Here is a 21,231-nt window from a genome sequence, read left to right as displayed (position 1 = left end):
AAAACGTCTTGCGACTTTGTTAAGCCGTTTAAACCATGCTTCGCAAGAAGAAAAATTCGTTAGACGGCAAAAATTGCGGAACGAATTAATTTCGTCTTGCGGGGCACCACTGTACCACTATTCACTTTTTGGGGAAGCGGGTGGCGCTGTGGGTTAAACCACAGAGCCTAGGACTTGCCGATCAGAATGTCGGTGGTTCGAATCCCCGTGACGGGGTGAGCTCCTGTTGCTCGGTCCCTGCTCCTGCCAACCTAGCAGTTCGAAAGCACGTCAAAGTGCAAGTGGATAAATAGGGGGGGGGGAGGTAAACGGCATTTCTGTGTGCTGCTCTGGTTCGCCAGAAGCGGTTTAGTCATGCTGGCCACATGACCCAGAAGCTGTACACCGGCTCCCTCGGCCAGTAAAGCAAGATGAGCGCTGCAACCCCAGAGTCAGCCACGACTGGACCTAATGGTCAGGGGTCCCTTTACCTTTACCTATTCACTTTTTGTTGTTGCTAGGCATGCAAATACCTATTGGTGTTATGGGCTGCACCGAAATAACCTCTCTGGGCTGCAAGCCTGGGCAGTGTGTCTAGAGGTCCTGGGCTGCCCAGACAACAAGACCCCACTCTTGGCCTCGCTGATGTGGTCTAAAGGAAATCAGAGCAATCCGTTTGGCACCAGCTTGGCTGCAGGAGCTGTACAAGACACCACCCAACCGCCTTAAGTGCTCCTTAGCCTTTTCTTCTCCCAAGGATGCCCTGCAAAGGACATCAAAGCAGTATATGCAGTGAAATATCCCACTTTCCTTCCATCATGGAATGCAAAGCAGCACTCACATGGTTCCCATGCAGTCTCCCATCCAAGCACTGACCAGACCTGGACCTGCTTTGGTAGCAGCCTCACGTGCCTTCAAACCAAGCTATTGAATTGGACCTTTACTGGGTCCCACATTGCTGCACTATATAAGTTCCAAATTAGCCATGTCCCTAAATTGATCATATTCTGGGCCAAACCAGGCAGTGCTGTTCATCCCCATCAGCAAGTGGCGCAGGACACTTTTCTTCTGTCACCCAAGAGGATCAAGACGCAAAGTCCAGTCCCACTCAACCACACCACGCACCTTCTGGAGTTTATCTGCTTTCTCATAGTAGCCCTCCAGCTCCTTCTGCAGGGCCTCGTTGTCGTCGGAGAGCATCTCCACCATCTGCTGGGCTCGCTGGACTATAGTGAAGGCATCTGGTGGGAGCGGCTGCTCCTGCTGCTGGCTCGGCGGAGTTGCAGGCAGGGACTGAGACGCCATGGCCATCGAGAGGGGCGGCAAAGAGGCAGAGTGCAATGGGCCAGTAAGAGAGGAGGCCTGTGAGGACATCGGGCTGTGCTGCTGTTGCAGGGATGGAAAAGATGACTGGCACTGACGGCTGTATGGGAGGGGGAAACAGATGAGTGGTGGGAACAGATTAATCGGATCATCGGCAGTGTGAGCAGTCAGTCTGCCAGAAGTGACTGCTTATTGGTGCTTAGTATCCCATACATGAATGGGACACAGGTGGCGCTGTGGGTTAAACCACAGAGCCTAGGGCTTGCAGATCAGAAGGTTGGCGGTTCGGATCCCCGCAACGGGGTGAGCTCCCGTAGCTCGGTCCCTGCTCCTGCCAACCTAGCAGTTTGAAAGCACCGCTCCAGTGGGAAGGTAAATGGCGTTTCCGTGCGCTGCTCTGGTTCACCAGAAGTGGCTTAGTCATGCTGACCACACGACCCAGAAGCTATACGCCGGCTCCCTCGGCCAGTAAAGCGAGATGAGCGCCGCAACCCCAGAGTCGGCCACGACTGGACCTAAAGGTCAGGGGTCCCTTTACCTTTACCTCTACCCCATACATGAACAGTGAAACACTTTCCCCAAGTGTGGATTTTTATGTAGCCAAAACAGTACCACCTGCACACAAGAGGGAGGTATCAGCAGACTTTTTAAGAAGTTCAAAAGGAATCCTGAGGGGCAGGGAGGAGAGAACAGCTGAATGAAGACTGAGCATGCTGTGCGGCCACAGGATTCTGTTGGGGGCAAGGGATGGGAAACGGTGAAAGTAGTGGATGGGAGCACTCCATGCGGCAACATTTTGTTGCAGGTCCCACCAGTTATAATAATATTAGTTACTGATATAACTCAACACCTATATAGCACTATGTATGTACAGAGTAACTTTGTTTTTTTAAGGAAAAGTCTCTGCCCCAAGGACTTTACAATCCAACTTCCAGTAGTAGGAGAGACAACAAAGCAGAGGGTAAGGAAAGGGAGAGGTCAGCATGGGACAAATATGGGGAAAGGTGTTAGTTGCAGACAAGGGAGGGAACGCAAAAGAGCAGGAGGCGACTTTCTCTCAAGTTCTCTATCCAGAAATATTGAATTCTGGGTAATCTTACTGACCACTAGGTAAGCTTATTCAGCAAAATTTGTCTGGCAGCTGAAATTTCAGTGGGAATTTGCCAAACTATTTTCAAGCTTGTCTCTGCAACAACAGACAGCAATTGGTGGGGTTTTTTGGGGGTGGGTTTTTTTAAGAACGCTGAGGGAACTAAATTCCACAACATGTGGTTGAGTACACAGTATACCTTTAAAACACATTTGAAGGACATTCTTTGCCTCAAAGGATTCTGGGCACTGTAGTTTACACCTCATAGAGTTACAATTCCCAGCAAGCCTTAACAAACCAAAGTGCCCATAATTCTCTGATGGGGATATGTGCTTCGAATATATTTTTAAAAGTATAACTGCGCATACAGCCACTTTATCTGCAATCATGTGGAAACACAAGCAAGCACAGTCCTGCTCCTAGCTAGAAGAACAGAACGAGGCCTTGTGCTCTGCACTAAATAGGGGACTGTGTTCTGCATAGGTTGGGCTGGAATAGTCATGGCCTCATGCGAACATGCCAGCAAACCTTTCTTTGAGGTTTGTATTGCTCCTTTAGATGTGCAGCTGTTAAACATGTTACTTTTCGGGATGAATAGTGCCTCTTCCCCTGTTTACAAACCACATTTGTCCCAGATCTGCCTTTGAAGCCCTTCCCTCAGATTGTATATATAAACTGCTAAGTGCAGAGTCTCAGCCTGTCCATGCAAGGCGACTGACACACCTCACTGTAGCAAGCCAACCCGTTTTAGAAAGAACTAACTCTCCCCGCCAGCAAATAGCCAGTCTCTCTCGACAGCTTATTTTTAAACAACTAACCCTGAACCAAATAAGAAGCAGCATTTCCATCGTAAAGGTTTTCTTTTTTTTTATAAACGTCCACTGTCATTTGCTGCTTGCCTAGGGTGAGTTGCCAGTTCACCTAGGTGAGCAGATGAATGGAAATCATGCAAGGCTCAGTGTCATACTGCTTTCCCCCACGTTGACTGGCACCCCTTGCAGGTAAAAACAGCTGTGGAGGTCCTTGAATCAGATTGCAGCTGCAGAGACAGGCTAGTGGTGATTTGATATAAATCACCTGATATAAATTTCCTGATATAAATCACCTCCGGATGCTACTAATAGACCTATCCCCCTCCCACCAAAAATACAGGAAGTTCTTTTATTCTAGGTCAGATAATTTTCCCCACTAGCCCAGTATTGACTTCTCTGACAAACAGAGACTCTCTAGGAAGTAAGGCAGAGAAGACTACACTCAGTGCTATTTTTCGGGGGGGGGGGGGGGAGAGGTGCCGGAACTGACCATGAACACCTCCCTCATTCTCTCAGAGGTGCCAGAACTGAGTTCCAGCTGAAGAAAAAAAGAGCCCTGGATCTACTACCATCTGGTGTGAGGAACCTTTCACCCTCCAGATTTTGCTGAACTACAACTCCCATCATCCCCATCCATGCTTGTTGAGGCTGATGGGACTTCCAAGCCAGCAATATTTTGTGGGCCAAAGCGTCCCACATCTGACTCAGCTACAGTGGTACCTCGGGTTACATATGCTTCAGGTTACATACGCTTCAGGTTACAGACTCTGCTAACCCAGAAATAGTACCTCGGGTTAAGAACTTTGCTTCAGGATGAGAACAGAAATCATGCTCCAGCGGCACAGCAGCAGCAGGGGGCCCCATTAGCTAAAGTGGTGCTTCAGGCTAAGAACAGTTTCAGGTTAAGTACAGACCTCCAGAACGAATTAAGTACTTAACCCGAGGTACCAATGTACTTTATCCTTCTAACTGGGGGTGCCATGGAGATATCTGCATGAAGAGCATGTGCTTGACCACTGGGCTATGGCGCTTTTATCTCAAAAGCACACACATTCAGGAAATCTGATTACAGATTTCCTGACGTCGTGTCTGGTTTGGTCTTTACACAACTGGAGGAGATGTCCCATTCAGCACACATGGCTTGAGACTGGAGCGTGAGGCGCACGGAATCCATGTGCCTGACACCTGGAAAATCCTCCGTCTGAAAGGAGACTCGCAGATGGAATCCTCTTACAACTTCCTGAGACTGTAACCCGAAGCTGACCCTGTTTTTCCTTTCCTTCTCCTCATTTCCTTGTTGCTACCTCGCTTACATAAAGAGGGCTTTTCGCATTTCTCTTGAAAGCCGTGCTCTTCTGGCTGGAAAAACACACACCCAACTCTCCGTATGTTGTTGCCTGAGACTCAAAACATGTGCTGATCAGATGGAATGCAAATGCTTCAGGAACACAACACCAGCAGCCAAGGAGCCATGAGGGGCTGTGTCCCAGGTTGCCATTTCAGGAAACATATTGCTGCAAAGCACCATGGACCTGATCCAAAAACTCAGCGCACAGAGCTTACTGCCCATTGCCCCCACTTGAACCTGGGAGTGTGGCCTACAAATATACCCAACGCTTTTCCCATTAGAAAGACAGCAGGAGGAAGGCATCGTGTTGCAGAGGTAAAACAGCAGGGAGAAGCAATTCCCACACCTTTGCCCACTGCTTCGCTCCTGGGATTCTAACTCCTCTGGGTCCCAGCTGCATGTTCACCACATCAAGTAGAGGGAAGTTACTCAGCGATAGGATTGTGGTGGTGCGGAGGAGGAGGGAAGGAAATCATGCAAGAAGAGGAATAAGCACCACACTCCTGCTGCACGTCTACAAAGTACACAAGTAGTACACAAAAGGTTTGTTTTGCCCTTTGGGGCGGGATTATTCTAGAACCAATGGCTTTGAGCTGGACAATGCAACTTGCCCAAGTGCTCCTCTCCCTGCAACCTGCCTAAATCTGCTCCAAAAGGTGGAGGGAACCCCTGGAGCACATTTAGGGTTCATGTGGGGAGAGAAGTAGGTGAGGAGATTATGTTATGTACAGTAGTTAAGAGTTATTGCACTACTGCATAACTGAATACCAGGGCTGGGCGACATTCGGTTTTCAACATCGCAGTATATCACCAGCTAAACATTGTGATATACAGTTGTACCTTGGAAGTTGAATGGAATCCATTCCGGAAGTCCGTTTGACTTCCAAAACGTTTGGAAACCAAAGAGCGGCTTCTGATTGGCTGCAGGAACCTCCTGCAGCCAATCGAAAGCCGCAGAAGCCCCATCGGACGTTCGGCTTCCAAAAATAGTTCAGAAACCGGAAGAGTCACTTCCAGGTTTGCGGCGTTCGGGAGTCAAAACGTTCGAGAACTAAGCTGTTCAAAAACTAAGGTACAATTGTACCGAAATATCACGACGTCTGAAATAAAGATGGAGCTATGTAAAAGCATTGGCTGGCTTCACAGGTTTTCCTGCATCCTGATTTTTGCATTGTATGCACACACGCACATGATTTGCAATATATTGCCAGGTCAAAAATTATGAAACTGCTATCATGGTATGGACTTCAAACTAGTTTTGGATGATATGCCACCCAGCCCTAACACACACCATGATTTGCAACATATTGCCAGGTCCAAAATTATGAAACCACTGTCATGATATGGATGATATATCAATATATCTCCCAGCCCTACTGAAAAACACCCTGAGTCTGGAGTCTTACTTAACTTTAGAAAAAAAGCAAAACCTCTGCCAAAAGATTGAAAGGAAGGCAATAAGATGGCAAGGAATTCAACATTACCTAGTCAGGCTATACTCTGGGGGAGGCTGATAACGGACAACAGCTACTTCGCTCCTCGCTGCCTGGGGCGCTGAATAGGAGGGCATCACCACTTCCTGGATGACTCCAGAATGCTGGTCGTTAAAAAACATCCCATGCTCCTGAGCTTTGCTCACCGGAGAGACCACCTGCTTGCTTTTGTACGGGTAGTCCGGCGGTGGGCCCCTTGGATCCACACCTTTGCTGGTGGATTGAGGAGGGGACGGCCCTCCCGCTTTGAACCCTTTGCTTCTCCCCAAGGCAGGCGGATGCTGTTTCGTGCCGTTCCTCTCCAGCGACAACTGCATGATCCTCTCGCTAAGGTATCGCACGTGGCCTTGCTTCAGTTCTTTGAGCGCCTCGTCTTTGTGCGCCTGCCCGCTGTTGGCCCGAGCCAACGTCGGCCTCCCTTCCGTTCTGGATTTCGGGCAGGAGGTTCCAGCCATGTAAAAACCTGCCCCAGCGGCGCTGCTGGGCTGCTGGCCCCTGAAAAACTGAGACTGGGCTTTGGCCTCTTCGTAAGTTGGCAGCTCTTCATTGTTCTGCTGAGGCTGGGCGCCCCTGGGCTGCTTCTCCATCGCAGTGCTGTCCCCTTGATGCTCCTGGCCCTGTGGTTCCTGCCGGGCCGACTGCTGGACCATTTGTGGGTCTTCGGGCACCAAGTTTTCCGTGGAAGAAGAAAGCAGCGTGCTGGCAGTGGGGTTGGATGGTCCCGCGCTCCCTGTGGCCTGGTGCTGGATGGCCAGCAGGTTCATGTTCTCGCTCGGGTTGCCATAGCGCAGCTCCTGGATCAACCGCTGTAACACAGTGCCAGGGGCAACGTCCTCCGAACCTCTCATTTCCACCTCTGAAACCTGGAGGAAGCTCGGGGGGTGGAAGTTGCAAGGGGGGTCTTCAGCTGAAGCAAGAGAAAAGATGGCCGACAGAGAAAGAGACACACACAGAAAAGGAAAGGTTGGATTATTTTGAATGAGGAAGATGGAGAAATCCTGCATGGCCTTTTCCTCCATCAATTGTCCTAGCGCCAACCTGAGTTCATAACTCAGCCAAATGTCAGGTGCAGCGTTAGAAATTCAGATATACAGTGGTACCTCGGGATGCGAACAGGATCCGTTCCGGAGCCCCGTTTGCATCCAGAAGCAAACGGAACTAGCGATGGCACGTCTGCGCACATGCACGTCGCTTTTCACCGCTTCTGCGCATGCGGGTGACGTAATTTTGAGCGTCTGCGTATGTGCGAGCGGCGAAACTTGGAAGTAACGCGGGTTGCTGCAGAGCGCAACTCAACTGCGCTCAACATGAAGCATATTCAACCCGAGGTATGGCTGTATAAGCTACCGTATTTTATGCTCTATAAGACTCACTTTTTCCCTCCTAAAAAGTAAGGGGAAATGTGTGTGCGTCTTATGGAGCGAATGCAGGCTATCACAGAAGCTAGAACAGCAGGAGGGGTTGCTACTTTCACTGCACAGCGATCCTTCTTGCTGTTCTGGCTTCTGAGATTCAGAATATTTTTTTTCTTGTTTTCCTCCTCCAAAAACTAGGTGCGTCTTGTGGTCTGGTGCGTCTTATGGAGCGAAAAATACGGTAAGTGCCAAATGGCTCCTTAAACCAGGGTTACAGATGCCAAAATGGAATGCCTCATTGTCATTATGGAGCCAAACAGCTGTAAAGTCATATTTTTCAATACAACCTTTGGGCTCCTGAAATTCAGATGAAATCGAACGGATAGAATTCTACAGGATGTGTTCCAAGTGTGTGAAAACAGATCCAATGATCCCCAGTCATGCACCTCCAGATGGTGGAGACGTCAAGCGCCATCCTGGCGCCTGGGCATCTTCACTTGGTCTCAAGTAGACGATAGCCAGCTGCAAAATGGGCCTGGTGAATTTCAATTGTTGATCGGGGGGTAAGGCCAGTACCGAATAGGGAGGTGCAAGGGAAGAAGGATGCAAGAGCATCATTTGACGGCAGTGTGGACTGATGAGACCTCTGTCCAGATGCTGCGGCTTGGTGGTTTAAATTTGGACTGTGGTCTGGGGACTCCCCACCTCTGCTCTTCAGGGACCAAATTGCTTCTGATTAAACCTAAGTGCCCTCTCTGTCCTGCACCTGGGTCCCATTTCCCTTGTATAATGATCCACTTGCAAGGCTCAACGTCAACAAGGATCTGAAGAAAGCCATTTGTAAAAAACAAAACAAAAAACCAGTGTGAAACTCAATTGACGAAAGCAGCTAGAAAGCAGGGTTTTTTACAAGCGCCAAGAACCTACCTTCAGTATCGCTGACAAAGTCTATCATTAACGGTGAACCATCCCGCCTGCTGCCAAACAGCTGAGGATCGGTGTAAAGGCAGCCAGTTTCTTCCAGTATCTGGGCAGGAGTACTGGAAGTGTAGCAAATGGATGGGAGGCCTTTGAGAAAAGCAAAAAGAAAAAGAAGAAAATGTTTATCCATGAACTAGTCACATTTTTTAAAAAAATACCCCAACTCTTTTCCTAAAGTGATTCACACTTGTGGCTTCTGAATTATGTTTAAGCGTTGTTTTACAGCCCCCAACAAACACATCCGTTGTATACATACTTCTCAGTGAATCATTTCAGATGTCTGTCTACATAAAAGGCTGCATGCAGAAACACATTTTACTGCAAACAACACAACCTTGCCACAGAACTGTAAGAGGGAAGTCACAGACAGGGTAAGCACCCAGGCCATATTGGCAAGCGTTCAAAGACTTAATAGATGATAGAGAAATGGTCATTCATTTATTGGCAGCTCCCAGTATTTTCCAATTCTAAATTTTCAAGGAAAACTCACATCGCTGGTCAGTGGTTGAGCTGCTCCAGAATTACAATGGAGTTTTTGAAGCCAAGTGACTCACCGCTTTTCTGATTGCTAATGGCTTAGTTCCCAAGCTATCGCAGCCTTGGATTAGGACTTGGGTGGGCTTAGAATTTGAACTTTACGTCCACAAGCAACATATTAAAACTACATCATTATTACTGCAAGCAAGCAAAGTGCTTTTGGTTGGTTTCAGAATTTTTTGATCAAAACAGACATAGTGTCAATTCAGATACAGTAGGAAACCAGGGTTTCCCATTACATGAACAAGTCTCAGGCTTATCCACAGTCTCCAACCATACCCTCTTTTGTGCCCACAAGGAGATCAGCAACTTCTGTTTTTAAACAATCCAGAGTATCTCAGTCTGGGGATCTGAGGAACCTGCGGCCCTTCAGTGTTGTTGGACTACAATTACCATAATCTCTTATCATTGCGCCATGCTGGATGGGGCTGATGGGAGTTGGAGTTCAACATAACTCCAATCCCTTGTTTAAAATATGGTTCAGGACAAGCCAAGATGTAAAACCATGATTTAATCTGGGTTTGGTCTAACAAACCATAGCTCCCTGTACATTTGCACTCAAGGAACTATGGTTTGCTTCAATGGAGAAGTGGAAGCTTCTAATCTCCTCACAGTAAGGTACGAGGAGAGGACGGAGGAGCATTCAAGTTTCCTATTATGTCCAAAATACCACACAGACATATATGATGCACATACACCTCTGAAACACGCCTGACTTGTCTTACGACACCTTAATATTTAAATTCAGACTGCTGAATTTATGGCAGTCCCAGTGGAATATGTCCCTCTCTTGATTTCATTATCTACTGCAGTAACCATATAAGTTTAGAACCCTAGAATGAAATTGCCCAGACAACATTCTTTGGTTTGTATGAAAGAGATAACAATGGCTTTGAAAGAGAGTTTTTAGCTGGGTGTTCTGGGAAGAAGGAATAAGAAAGACTGGAATCCATCTTGAGCAGGCTGGCTGAAGGCTGGCTGCACTGCTGTGGGGGACAAACCCCTCCTGAAATGAACATGCTGTAAGATCTGGACTCCCTGCAGGCAGACTGAAGGTATAAATAGGTGAATAAACCATATTTTTTAAAGCTATGACATTATCCGCCATGTCTCAGTTATCCAAAGGACCCTGTAGTGAGTGCCTGGAACCCCCAGGAATCTTGCAGAACATGGGGGCGTCACATTACTTTTGTAACAATACGTTTCGCTGAGAGTCAAAAAGCAATCAAGCCATGTAATCCAGTAGTCAAGTGAGCGATCAACTGATCACGGATTAAGCGAGTACAGCGTGCAAATCAGCCTGGAAACCCCTCACAAATCTGATTCTACTGACCAAAAAAAAAAAAAAATTTGCAGCAGGAAAGCAGCTTATCTCAGTGGAGTCTGGGTGTGCAAACTATTGAAGTTGGCACATTACATCTCAACAAAATGTATGTGTGCGTGATCATGCACAGAATTTGGGATTCTTGTATCAGACGCAGAGTGGGAAATGAATACAAATGAATTTCTTGCCTTCTAAAACTGCTTCCCTCTCCCTTCTCCCCAGTCTCTCAAATTGCAAAACCCCTCCCTTTTATTCTTTAATCATTTGATGAAAGGGGGCAAGAGTTTTATTATAGCATTGTTTTTTAAGCTGGGAATTATGGGGAAGGAGGCCAGCCTTAGCATCTGGAGAGACAGCCGTAAATCCAGCTCAAGCTGACTCACATCCTTTTAATCAGAATTGCACCCTGGATAGGAGAAGACGGCTCTCCTATGGCCTCGGGGCAGCTAACGTTAAGACGCCTTACTCTCCTAGACACAATGTAGGTGTTAGCTGGTTTGGAAACACACCACAGCTGAACAAAGGGGCAAGTTGGTTTGATGCAGCTGATCTCAGTATCTCATCCCTATGTATTCAGCCAAATCAACCAACTTCATCAGATAAGCATGCTGGAAATATCTTACAAAAGCTATGTAGGTTTGTAATGTAGGAATCATGGGCGAAGCCAGGATTTAGGTTAGGGGTGGGACCAAGCTATCTGGAATAATACGATATGGAATTAATACAACAATTAAAACAGTTAAAACAATAAAACCACAAGTTCAGTTCAGGGGAATGCTTGCCTAAACAGGTGAGTCTTCAGGAGCCGGCAGAATGCCAATACAGATGGGTCTCTCCTGTTTCAAGAGAAAGCATTCCACAACACTGGTGTCACCAGTGAAAATCCTGCCTCTATGTTACTGCAAGACAATAATCAGCAAGTCATGGCAAAACTAGCTGGGTTACACTGGCTGATCATGGTGCACTTAAGAAAAGTTTCCCATCCCTTTGTAGCTGACTGTGATCTCTGTAGAGCAGGGGTAGGCAACCTAAGGCCTGTGGGCTGGATGCGGCCCAATTGCCTTCTCAATCTGGCCAGCAGACGGTCCAGGAATTAGCGTGTTTTTACATGAGTAGAATGCGTGCTTTTATTTCAAATGCATCTCTGGGTTATTTGTGGGGCATAGGAATTCGTTCACCCCCCCCCCGAAAAAAATATAGTCCAGCCCACCACATGGTCTGAGGGATAGTGGACCGGCCCACAGCTGAAAAAGGTTGCTGACTCCTGCTCTGGAGGGTTACTTGGCCCTGAACAAAGTCGAATGTAGTGATGGAGAGAGGAGGACATGGAAACTTTATTTCCATGAGCTTCCTTATGCTAGCTTACCTTAGACCCCAAGCCACTATAAGGCACACATACAGACAACTAATTGTCCAAGCCATTTAGTGAGCCACTGCACCTAAGTAACCTGCCATGTGTCCACCCCAGGTATGCTAAGTCTCCAGATGTGTCCCAGCCATAATCATAATCATAATAATTTATAATTTATACCCTGCCCATCTGGCTGGGCTTCCCCAGCCACTCTGAGCGGCTTCCAACCAAATATTAAAATACACTAATACATCAAACATTAAAAGCTTCCCTAAACAGGGATGCCTTCAGATGTCTTCTAAAAGTCTGGTAGTTGTTGTTCTCTTTGACATCTGGTGGGAGGGCGTTCCACAGGGTGGGCACCACTAACAAGAAGGCCTTCTGTCTGGTTCCCTGTAACTTGGCTTCTCGCAGTGAGGGAACCGCCAGAGGGCCCTCAGTGCTGGACCTCAGTGTCCAGGTAGAACGATGGGAGTGGAGACGCTCCTTCAGATATACTGGACCGAGGCCATTTAGGGCTTTAAAGGTCAGTACCAACACTTTGAATTGTGCTCGGAAATGTACTGGGAGCCAATGTAGGTCTTTCAAGACCGGTGTTATGTGGTCTTGGCGGCCTCTCCCAGTCACCAGTCTAGCCGCCACATTCTGGATTAGTTGTAGTTTCCGGGTCTCCTTCAAAGGTAGCCCCACGTAGAGCGCATTGCAGTAGTCCAAGCGGGAGATAACCAGAGCATGCACGACTCTGGCAAGGCAGTCCGTGGGCAGACAAGGTCTCAGCCTGCGTACCAGATGGAGCTTGTAGACAGCTGCCCTGGACACAGAATTGACCTATGCCTCCATTGACAGCTGTGAGTCCAAAATGACTCCCAGGCTGTGCACCAGGTCCTTAAGGTGCACAGTTACCCAATTCAGGACCAGGGAGTCCTCTACACCCACCCTCCTCCTGTCCCCCAATAACAGAACTTCCATCTTGCCAGTATTCAACCTCAATCTGTTAGCTGCCATCCATCCTCCAACCTCCTCCAGGCACTCACACAGGACCTTCACCACCTTCACTGGTTCTGATTTAAAAGAGAGGTAGAGCTGGGTATCATCTGCATATTGATGGACACCCAGCCCAAACCCCCTGATGATCTCTCCCAGCGGCTGCATGTAGATGTTGAAAAGCATGGGGGGGGCAGAGCCCTGAGGCACCCCACAAGTGAGAGCCCAGGGGTCTGAACACTCATCTCCCACCACCACTTTCTAAACACGGCCCAGGAGGAAGGAGCGGAACCACTGTATGACAGTGCCCCCAGCTCCCAGCCCCTCTAGACGGTCCAGAAGGCTGTTATGGTCGATGGTATCAAACGCCACTGAGAGATCCAGCAGAACTAGGAAACGGCTCTCACCTTTGTCCCTAGCTCGCCGGAGATCATCGACCAAGGCAGTTTCAGTCCCATGATGAGGCCTGAATCCCAACTGGGAAATATAGAAGGCTTGTCTCCCAAGGGCAGTAAGGCTGAAACGTTCCTGGACTTTGCAGTGCCAGAATTCAATATACAGTGGTACCTCGGGTTACATACACTTCAGGTTACAGACTCCGCTAACCCAGAAATAGTACCTTGGGTTAAGAACTTTGCTTCAGGATGAGAACAGAAATCGTGCAGTGGCAGTGGGAGCCCCCATTAGCTAAAGTGGTGTTTCAGGTTAAGAACAGTTTGTGGAACAAATTATGTACTTAACCCGAGGTACCACTGTATTTATGACTGTGTTTTCCAATAAAAGGGGGGAAAATGGGGTTGGGGAAAGACTTTGAAATTGCATGTTAGAATCCACATACATATCACTAGGGAACAAGTGCTCAGCGACATCTCACCAACATAATACAATATTTTATACACCCAACAGATATCAGCAAACATTATCTTACACAAGCAAGGTATTCATCATCCATATTAAGCAATTTGGTGACTGTATCTGAATGCTGACGATCCTGATTTGCTTTGTAGACATTCATAAGCGAATGCTGAATATAATATTTATGCAACTGTCAACATTTATGTTGCACTTTTTCACACACAAAAATTTACACTGTCAACAATTTACATGTGAAATACTGATTGCTATAGATTTTCAGCTGAGGCAGGTCAGAAAGCCGATTTCTGGTCTCCTGGCTCTTTGTCATGCCAGAAAATGACCAAGAGATGAGAGAGGGTAATCTACCACATTGGAGCCGTTAAAAGGGCTGTGGAGAAGGATCCCCAGCACTCAGACAAAGCCTGCAAGAAGTCGGGCAGACTAGGCCTTAGGTTGGGATAAACCTCGGCCCTCCAGATGCATTGGGACTACAAATCCCATCATCCCTAGCTAACAGGACCAGTGGTCAGGGATGATGGGAATTGTAGTCCCAAAATATCTGGAGGGCCGAGTTTGGGGATGCCTGGGATAAATGGGTGCCGTCTAGGCTGCAATTCAAACCTGAAGAGAGTCAGCTGACATTAAAAGGCATCAAGACACAACAAGCCGAACTTGAGCAACTGGTCTTGAGTTCAAAGACTCTCCCCTATTTCTCCTGCTTCCTGACTGCTACCTCAGATGGTGGATCCTGGGCTGTCCACTTTACCTTTGACCTGACAGCAGCTATTGGCCTCTCCAACCCTCTGCTGCTACCCCAGAGCCTTCTGCATGGCTCTCTGCGCCTGCCCCGTGACCCTTTGCTCCATAACTGCTTGATCTGGTGCCTGACTCCCAGGTCCCTCCCCATACCCATGTTCCTGGACTTTCCAGTCCTTGTCCACACCTAAACCAAACCTGCCTCAGAGCTAGGCCAAGGCTGCAGAGCTAGGTCAGCTACAACCAACCCACTCTGAATTTTGGGCTCATTCTACACTTTTCTGTGTCAAAATCGCACAGCTATGTGGTGAAATAAAAAAAAAATAAGGTCTTTTATATATATAATAAATGTTCATAACTGCATATATAGGCTACATGTCTGGAACCCCACAGAAAAAGTCCTGAAACCATTTTGTCCCTCCCAAATTGACCTCAAATATTTCTCTGCAAGGTCGATGGAAAATGGAAAAGCCTTCCCATTGTCTTTTTGTTCACAAATCCTGTCTTAAGGGTATGTCTGTGTATGAATAGGGTGAGCCTGTGACCTGGCTCAGGAACTAAGTATTTATCATTACAAAAGACTGGCCAGGCTCCCCAAGTAATCCAATCAAGGGACCATTAACAGGTAATCTGCCAGACAGGAGATAAACAACGCACTCAGATTTCTGTTGTAGACCACCCTTTCTGTGATGTAGGTATGATGTTTCTGGGGGTGGTCTTGGACTCCAGGGCGGGCAATTTAAAATGTCTATATAAGGGTGGGCACACCTGGGTTCTGGGTCCTCTTTCTTCTCCTGTGTGTGAAGGGGGCACCCTGTTGGACAGTTCAATAAAGATCAGGCTTACTAGCTGCTTTGCTTCTCAATATTCTCTGGTTGGCCTCTGTCATTTTCTCCAACCGGTGGAGAAACTACAAAGGACTCTATAAGGGCTCTTGTGTCCCCCATAAGAAAATAAGGGCTGATTTTTGTTTATTACAGAGGAATAACCTAGTTATGAGTAGCACGACACAAACAAGATTATAAATTACTATTCTGAATGTGTCCTTGTTCATTTCAGGAGCTAATTTTACTTTTTAAACAAACCCATTGTAGCATAAAACACAGAACGCTAACACGGAATCTACACTTTTTAAACCATACACACAGCTGGCTCATGTTCCAAGAAACAAGTATAAAAGCAATCTTTTGTAGTATTTCATTTCATCCACCCACACATCGGCTCAGATGGGCTTTTTGAGCACGCACCCCTGCGTAGTCTGGTGCAACATCACAACTACCAAATTAATCTTCTGAAGAAAGCAGAAGTGGCCAGTGGCCACCAGCTTAGATGGATTTGAAAGCGGATTAGACAACTTAATGAAGGGAAAAGCTTCTGGGGCATGATTGAGATCCCCCCCCTTAAAAATAAAAAAAAACCGTATAGAAATGCTAATACTAATACTAATACAGTGGTGCTTCAGGTTACATACGCTTCAGGTGACAGACTCCGCTAACCCAGAAACAGTGCTTCAGGTTAAGAACTTTGCTTCAGGATAAGAACAGAAATCGTGCGGCAGCAGCAGGAGGCCCCATTAGCTAATGTGGTACCTCAGGTTAAGAACGGACCTACAGAACATATTAAGTACTTAACCTGAGGTACCACTGTAATACTAACAATAATAATGTACTATTTTTAGGATCAGGGAGGGCATGCCTCTGAATATACCAACAACAGAGGAAATACAGCCAAAAAAATATATATGAGGTATTCGTGTTAAAACAACATGAGGGCAATGGCTAACTGCCGCATGATCCTGACAGATGAAGGGCAGCCCAGAAATATACCGGTAGTAAATAAATATCCCACACTGAACTGAATAGAACTTAGATTGCACTGTTAGTCAGGACCCAGCCCACCCATTTAAATAAACCCACCCTGCTTATTAATAAGGACGAATACTATAATCACTGTAGTCACCACTGCCAATCATTTCCATATCACTTTAGTGTGCAAAGTGTGCTAAAATGCTCTCTGCCTCATTCATCTGCAGCAAACTAGATTTCTCTGTACTGAGCTGCAGCCTGAATCCTTTTAACCTCAGTTGCAGTTTCCAACGAGAAAGAACCCTGGAAGTAAATAATGGAAGATAATCCCTCTTGTATGTTTGGCATTTAGAGCAGTCAACACAGAGTCTGCCTGCTCTTTTCTCTCTCTTTTTTCAGGCTGTTTGCCAAGGAAAGACCTTTTTAGGATCATTTACTTAGAATTGTTCCTGCAATTAGCCAGCCCATTGTTAACACCAGTGTGTGGTTTTTCTTATGCAAACCACACCGTTCCCCCTTGCAGGAGTTTGTTTGTTTTTAGAAAAAGCAATCCTAGCCATTCATATCTGACTCTTTGAAAGGGATTTGGTACCCGCTATTACAAAGCACATAGAAGCAACCTAAAATGTAGTGTGTTTTACACAGAATGGTAATTACTGTAAGTATCGTTGTTATTTCTTATTATTATTATCTTGAGCTGGGAGAGTGGTTAAAATTCTGCTCTAAGAATATCAAGATCAGCGATGGGAGAAAGCTATAGAACAAATATTTCCCTTTTTTACATGGCTCTGCTTGCTGAATAACAAAATTTTGCAGAATTTGGAGGTGGGTTGGCTAGATGCAAGAGAGATTTAGGGTGCATACAGCAGTCTTGAGTTGTAGGGATAATAACGGTGTAAAAGCAGAAATGCCCGTATGGTAGAAGCATAGAGCTGAAAAGTTACCAGAGGGTGATCTAGACCAACCCCAGCGATGCAGGAATCTCATGACAGATGGCCAGCACATACTATAAACTTCATTTTTAAACTGAGCACAGTGCTATATGTTTTTAATTAATGGCCTGATTTGTGATATACAATTCCTGTACACTCCTCTGCCCCTCTTAATTTTATTTATTTGGAAATAACAAAACTGCCTAAGTAAATAAACTTAACTGAATTCACAGAAACCACATGGAGCCAGATGCCCTGTTGTTAGGATAAACATTACTATCTGATTGTATTATTATTTATTCAGAATAACCTGTTAGCCACCTTCACACAAACTCAGTGTACAAAAACATCCTAATTACTCCCCACGCCTAAAAACAAACAAAAAAAAAACCTGTAGACAGGGAACAACAGAAACAGCACCAACCAACCAAGCTAGCTAGCTAGCTGTACTGAAGGCCAAATGACCGGAAACTTTATTTTCAACCCTTGCTGGAAAGTCAATAGAGAGGGAGAGCTATAACCTACAGAGGGAAGTTTGTTCCACAGCCTTGGAGCTACTGATATAAAGACCCTGCTCTTTGCCGCTATTGTGTCTCAGTTTCTCTCTCGCCCAAGTTGACTCTAGAGGGGGAGGGATTCAATTCCACACCAGAACTTTAAGTTTACACAACTGAAGCGAATTAAGGGGCTCTATCGCTCTGGTGCAACAAGGCGCGATATCCATTTATTTTCGGTGTTGATTGTGAAATGCACTGAAAAGCATGGAATCAATGATTAACAGAAAGGATGAAATCAGAATAAACTAGCATTGTTGTGTAACCTCACCACAAACAAATCAGAATAAGGACTCAATAAAGACTAGGCGCTGTGTAAGTTTTGTGCAAGCAAACCAGGATGTATGCTCAGAAAACAGATCCCTGTCCCCAGCCTCTCTCTCATGAGCGCACATACCTAACCAATCCTGGAGTCATAGAATTGTCCAGGATTGCTGCAGATGAATGAGGCAGAGTCTTCTGCCCAACATGGGGCTTGAACCCATAACCCTGAGATTAAGAGTAAGGTAAAGGTAAAGGGACCCCTGACCATTAGGCCCAGTCGCGGACAACTCTGGGGTTGCGGCGCTCATCTCGCTTTACTGGCCGAGGGAGCCGGCGTACAGCTTCCGGGTCATGTGGCCAGCATGACTAAGCTGCTTCTGGCGAACCAGAGCAGTGCACGGAAACGCCGCTTACCGTCCCACCAGAGCGGTACCTATTTATCTACTTGCACTTTGATGTGCTTTCGAACTGCTAGGTTGGCAAGAGCAGGGACCGAGCAACGGGAGCTCACCCCATTGTGGGGGTTTGAACCGCCAACCTTCTGATCAGCAAGTCCTAGGCTCTGTGGTTTAACCCACAGCGCCTCCCGGTATAAATAATAAATTATTATTACTATTATTATCTTTGCTATCCCAGCCTGGTCACAGCCATTGTATATCAGGCAAGATATTAAATAAAAGGCTGGATTATAGTCTCCACTTCCTCCAGGGAGCACAGGTCCTCTTCCTTACAGCAACCCTGTGATGTAGATTAAGCTGAGTGATAGTGACTGGCCAAGGAAGGCCACCCAGTAATCTTAGAATCATAGAGTTGGAAGAGACCACAAGGGCCATCGAGTCCAACCCCCTGCCAAGCAGGAAACACCATCAGAGCACTCCTGACATATGGTTGTCAAGCCTCTGCTTAAAGACCTCCAAAGAAGGAGACTCCACCACACTCCTTGGCAGCAAATTCCACTGTTGAACAGCTCTTACTGTCAGGAAGTCTTTGCTGCTAACTAGAGATTTGGACCCAGGCCAAAGTCCTATGCTCTAACCCAATCCCACCCCCACAACCTGTTGCCTTTCAGATGTTGCTGGACCATAACTCCCAGCATCCCTCACCATGAGCCATGCTGTCAGGGGCTGATGGGAGCAGGAGACTGACATAATCTGCGGGGCATGAGGTTGGAGGAGACTGATCTAGCCACTATACCAACTTGGTCTACCAACAGGCTCTTCTACAGAATCAGTGGTTTGAGGAGCACAGTGTCATGGATGGTACAATGTACAAACCTTGTCCAAGAGCTGTTTTTTTTCTTATCTCAGCTGTCAATATGTTTTGGAAATTAACCAAATGACACACACACACTTACATTACCGCAATAAGGAGAAGATTATGATACCATTTTGGGAGCAGTCCAGGGTCCACACAAAAGACATGTTTCATTTTTGTAGCAATGTTTGTTGACTGAAAACTATGCGGTATTGGAAATATTTCCTGCTCTCTTCATACACTAAAAACAAACAAGTCAACGGAACTGGTAGAATCACATACCACCCTACAGGCAGAGTTGCTTCCTTGCCGGAATTGTACCGGCTCAGAAAGAAGTTTATCTTTTTAAACTTTTTGTCAGTATTGGGGCATCAGAATATTTATTTGGAGTGTTTATATACTACCCTTGTTATGAGCCATAGGGCAGTTTACAACAAAACTAGACAAGATAAAAACTAAGCGTAACATCCACAAAATAACACAACCCTCAAATACATAACAAATCAACAACCATTTGCTAATAGCAGCAGCAACAAATCGATTAATTTATCCAGTTAGGTCTCTCCTCCTCCACCTGGCCACCCAAAAAAGTGCACCTTAACCAATCGCCTAAAGTTATATTAGGGTTGAGGCCGGGTGCACCTCAATACAAAAGGCTTTCTCCTGAACCCTCAACACCACACACTTCATCCCGCACAGGAATTACCAAGAGGGCACCATCCATTGATCTTAAGGCCACGAGTAGGTCAGCATGGAAGATGGCATGCTTGCAGAGAATTTGGGTCACAGGTGTTTTAGGATTTTAAGTGCCAAACTTCCACCGCAGCCAATTTTGTAGTCAAGGCTCCCTAGCTGTTGCACACACAGCAGCAGGAGCAGCATTTGCAGTGTGATGTGAATGAATGTGTTGCAGACCTATGAGGAGGCTCAGTGTTAGATCAGACTATTGATCTATCTAGGCTAGTAATTTTTTTCTACTCTGCCCAGCAGGACCTCTATATGGTTTCAGGTAGAGGGTCTTTCCCCGCCACCGACTTGTACCTGATTGTTTTATAAGTGGAGATGCCCAGGATCGAACCTGGGAACTTCTGCAAGCCAAGCAAGTGCTCTGCCACAGAGCTATGGATCCTACAATACTCCCCCTTCCATCCCCAAGTATTTCCCAGATCTGCCAACTGAACTCCTTTTTAAACTAAAGGTAAACAGACCATTAGGTCCAGTTGTGAATGACTCTGGGGTTGTGGCGCTCATCTCGCTTTATTGGCTGAGGGAGCCGGCATACAGCTTCCGGGTCTTGTGGCCAGCATGACAAAGCCGCTTCTGGCGAACCAGAGCAGTGCACGGAAACGCCGTTTAACTTCCTGCCGGAGTGGTACCTATTTATCTATTTGCACTTTGACGTGCTTTCGAACTGCTAGGTTGGCAGGACCTGGGACCGAGCAACGGGAACTCACCCCGTCGTGGGGATTCGAACTGCTGACCTTCTGATTGGCTAGGAATCAGAAGGTCAGGAAGGTCTGCATGCGAGAAAGTCTAGGAAGGTCTGCATGCGAGGGAAGGTCTAGGAAGGTCTGCATGCGAGAAAGTCTAGGAAGGTCTGCATGCGAGGGATAGATCTTTCCCACTGAATCAAAGGCGCCTCCAGATTTTTCTCATAACTGAGCAAGCACACCAGCCTCCACAGTCACAAAGAAGAGCTTCTAGAAAACATGGTGCAAGACTCAGGTCCTGCTTTGAAGCTTCCCACAGACATCTAGTTGGACACTGCGAAGACAGGAAGTGGACTAGATGGGCCTTGGCCTCATTCAGTAGCATTCACAGGTTCTTTTCAGGCTTGTGGATTCCCGACATGGTTCTTTTCAGAAACCAGGCACGCCACACAGTCATACATTTATAACTGCGTCCCTTGGAAAGGGTTGCCAACTTTTTTTAACAGACAGACAACATGATAGGGTGCCCAACCGTGGAGGCACAAACATGGAAAACGCTTCTGCAGTGTGGACGGATGCCTGCTTGTTGGAAACCTCTTTGGGGATCAAGAGCCTCTCCAGAGAAACAAAAGGTGGCAACCACCGGACCTTGGATTCCCCCAACCCTCCAATCTGACAAGCCACCAGCTTTTCTTGAGCCTCAAAAGAGCGCTAAACCTGGCAATGATGGATCATCTCCCTAAAGGCAGAGCAAAACCCCACCATATGACAGACCTATTTTGGAAACCACACATTGATATGCGC

General features: G+C 46.7%; 1 protein-coding gene across 6 annotated transcripts in view; it reads right to left on the bottom strand.

The window, feature by feature from the left end:
- AMOTL1 (angiomotin like 1) overlaps positions 1 to 21,231 on the bottom strand; it is a 76,814-nt gene that overhangs the window by 32,104 nt on the left and 23,479 nt on the right. For all 6 annotated transcript variants that reach the window (XM_082219092.1, XM_082219095.1, XM_082219094.1 and 3 more), the window contains 3 exons: positions 8,328 to 8,468; positions 6,037 to 6,952; positions 1,105 to 1,402 (listed from right to left, as the gene is read on the bottom strand). In XM_082219092.1, coding sequence (XP_082075218.1) covers positions 1,105 to 1,402; positions 6,037 to 6,952; positions 8,328 to 8,468 — 1,355 coding nt within the window. The remainder of the gene's footprint in view (positions 1 to 1,104; positions 1,403 to 6,036; positions 6,953 to 8,327; positions 8,469 to 21,231) is intronic.

The sequence above is a fragment of the Podarcis vaucheri genome, assembly GCF_965113315.1.
Source record: "Podarcis vaucheri genome assembly, chromosome: 4".
In the NCBI taxonomy this organism is placed as follows: domain Eukaryota; kingdom Metazoa; phylum Chordata; class Lepidosauria; order Squamata; family Lacertidae; genus Podarcis; species Podarcis vaucheri.
Note: the sequence above shows the minus strand (reverse complement) of the source record. Positions and strands in the feature narration are given on the sequence as shown.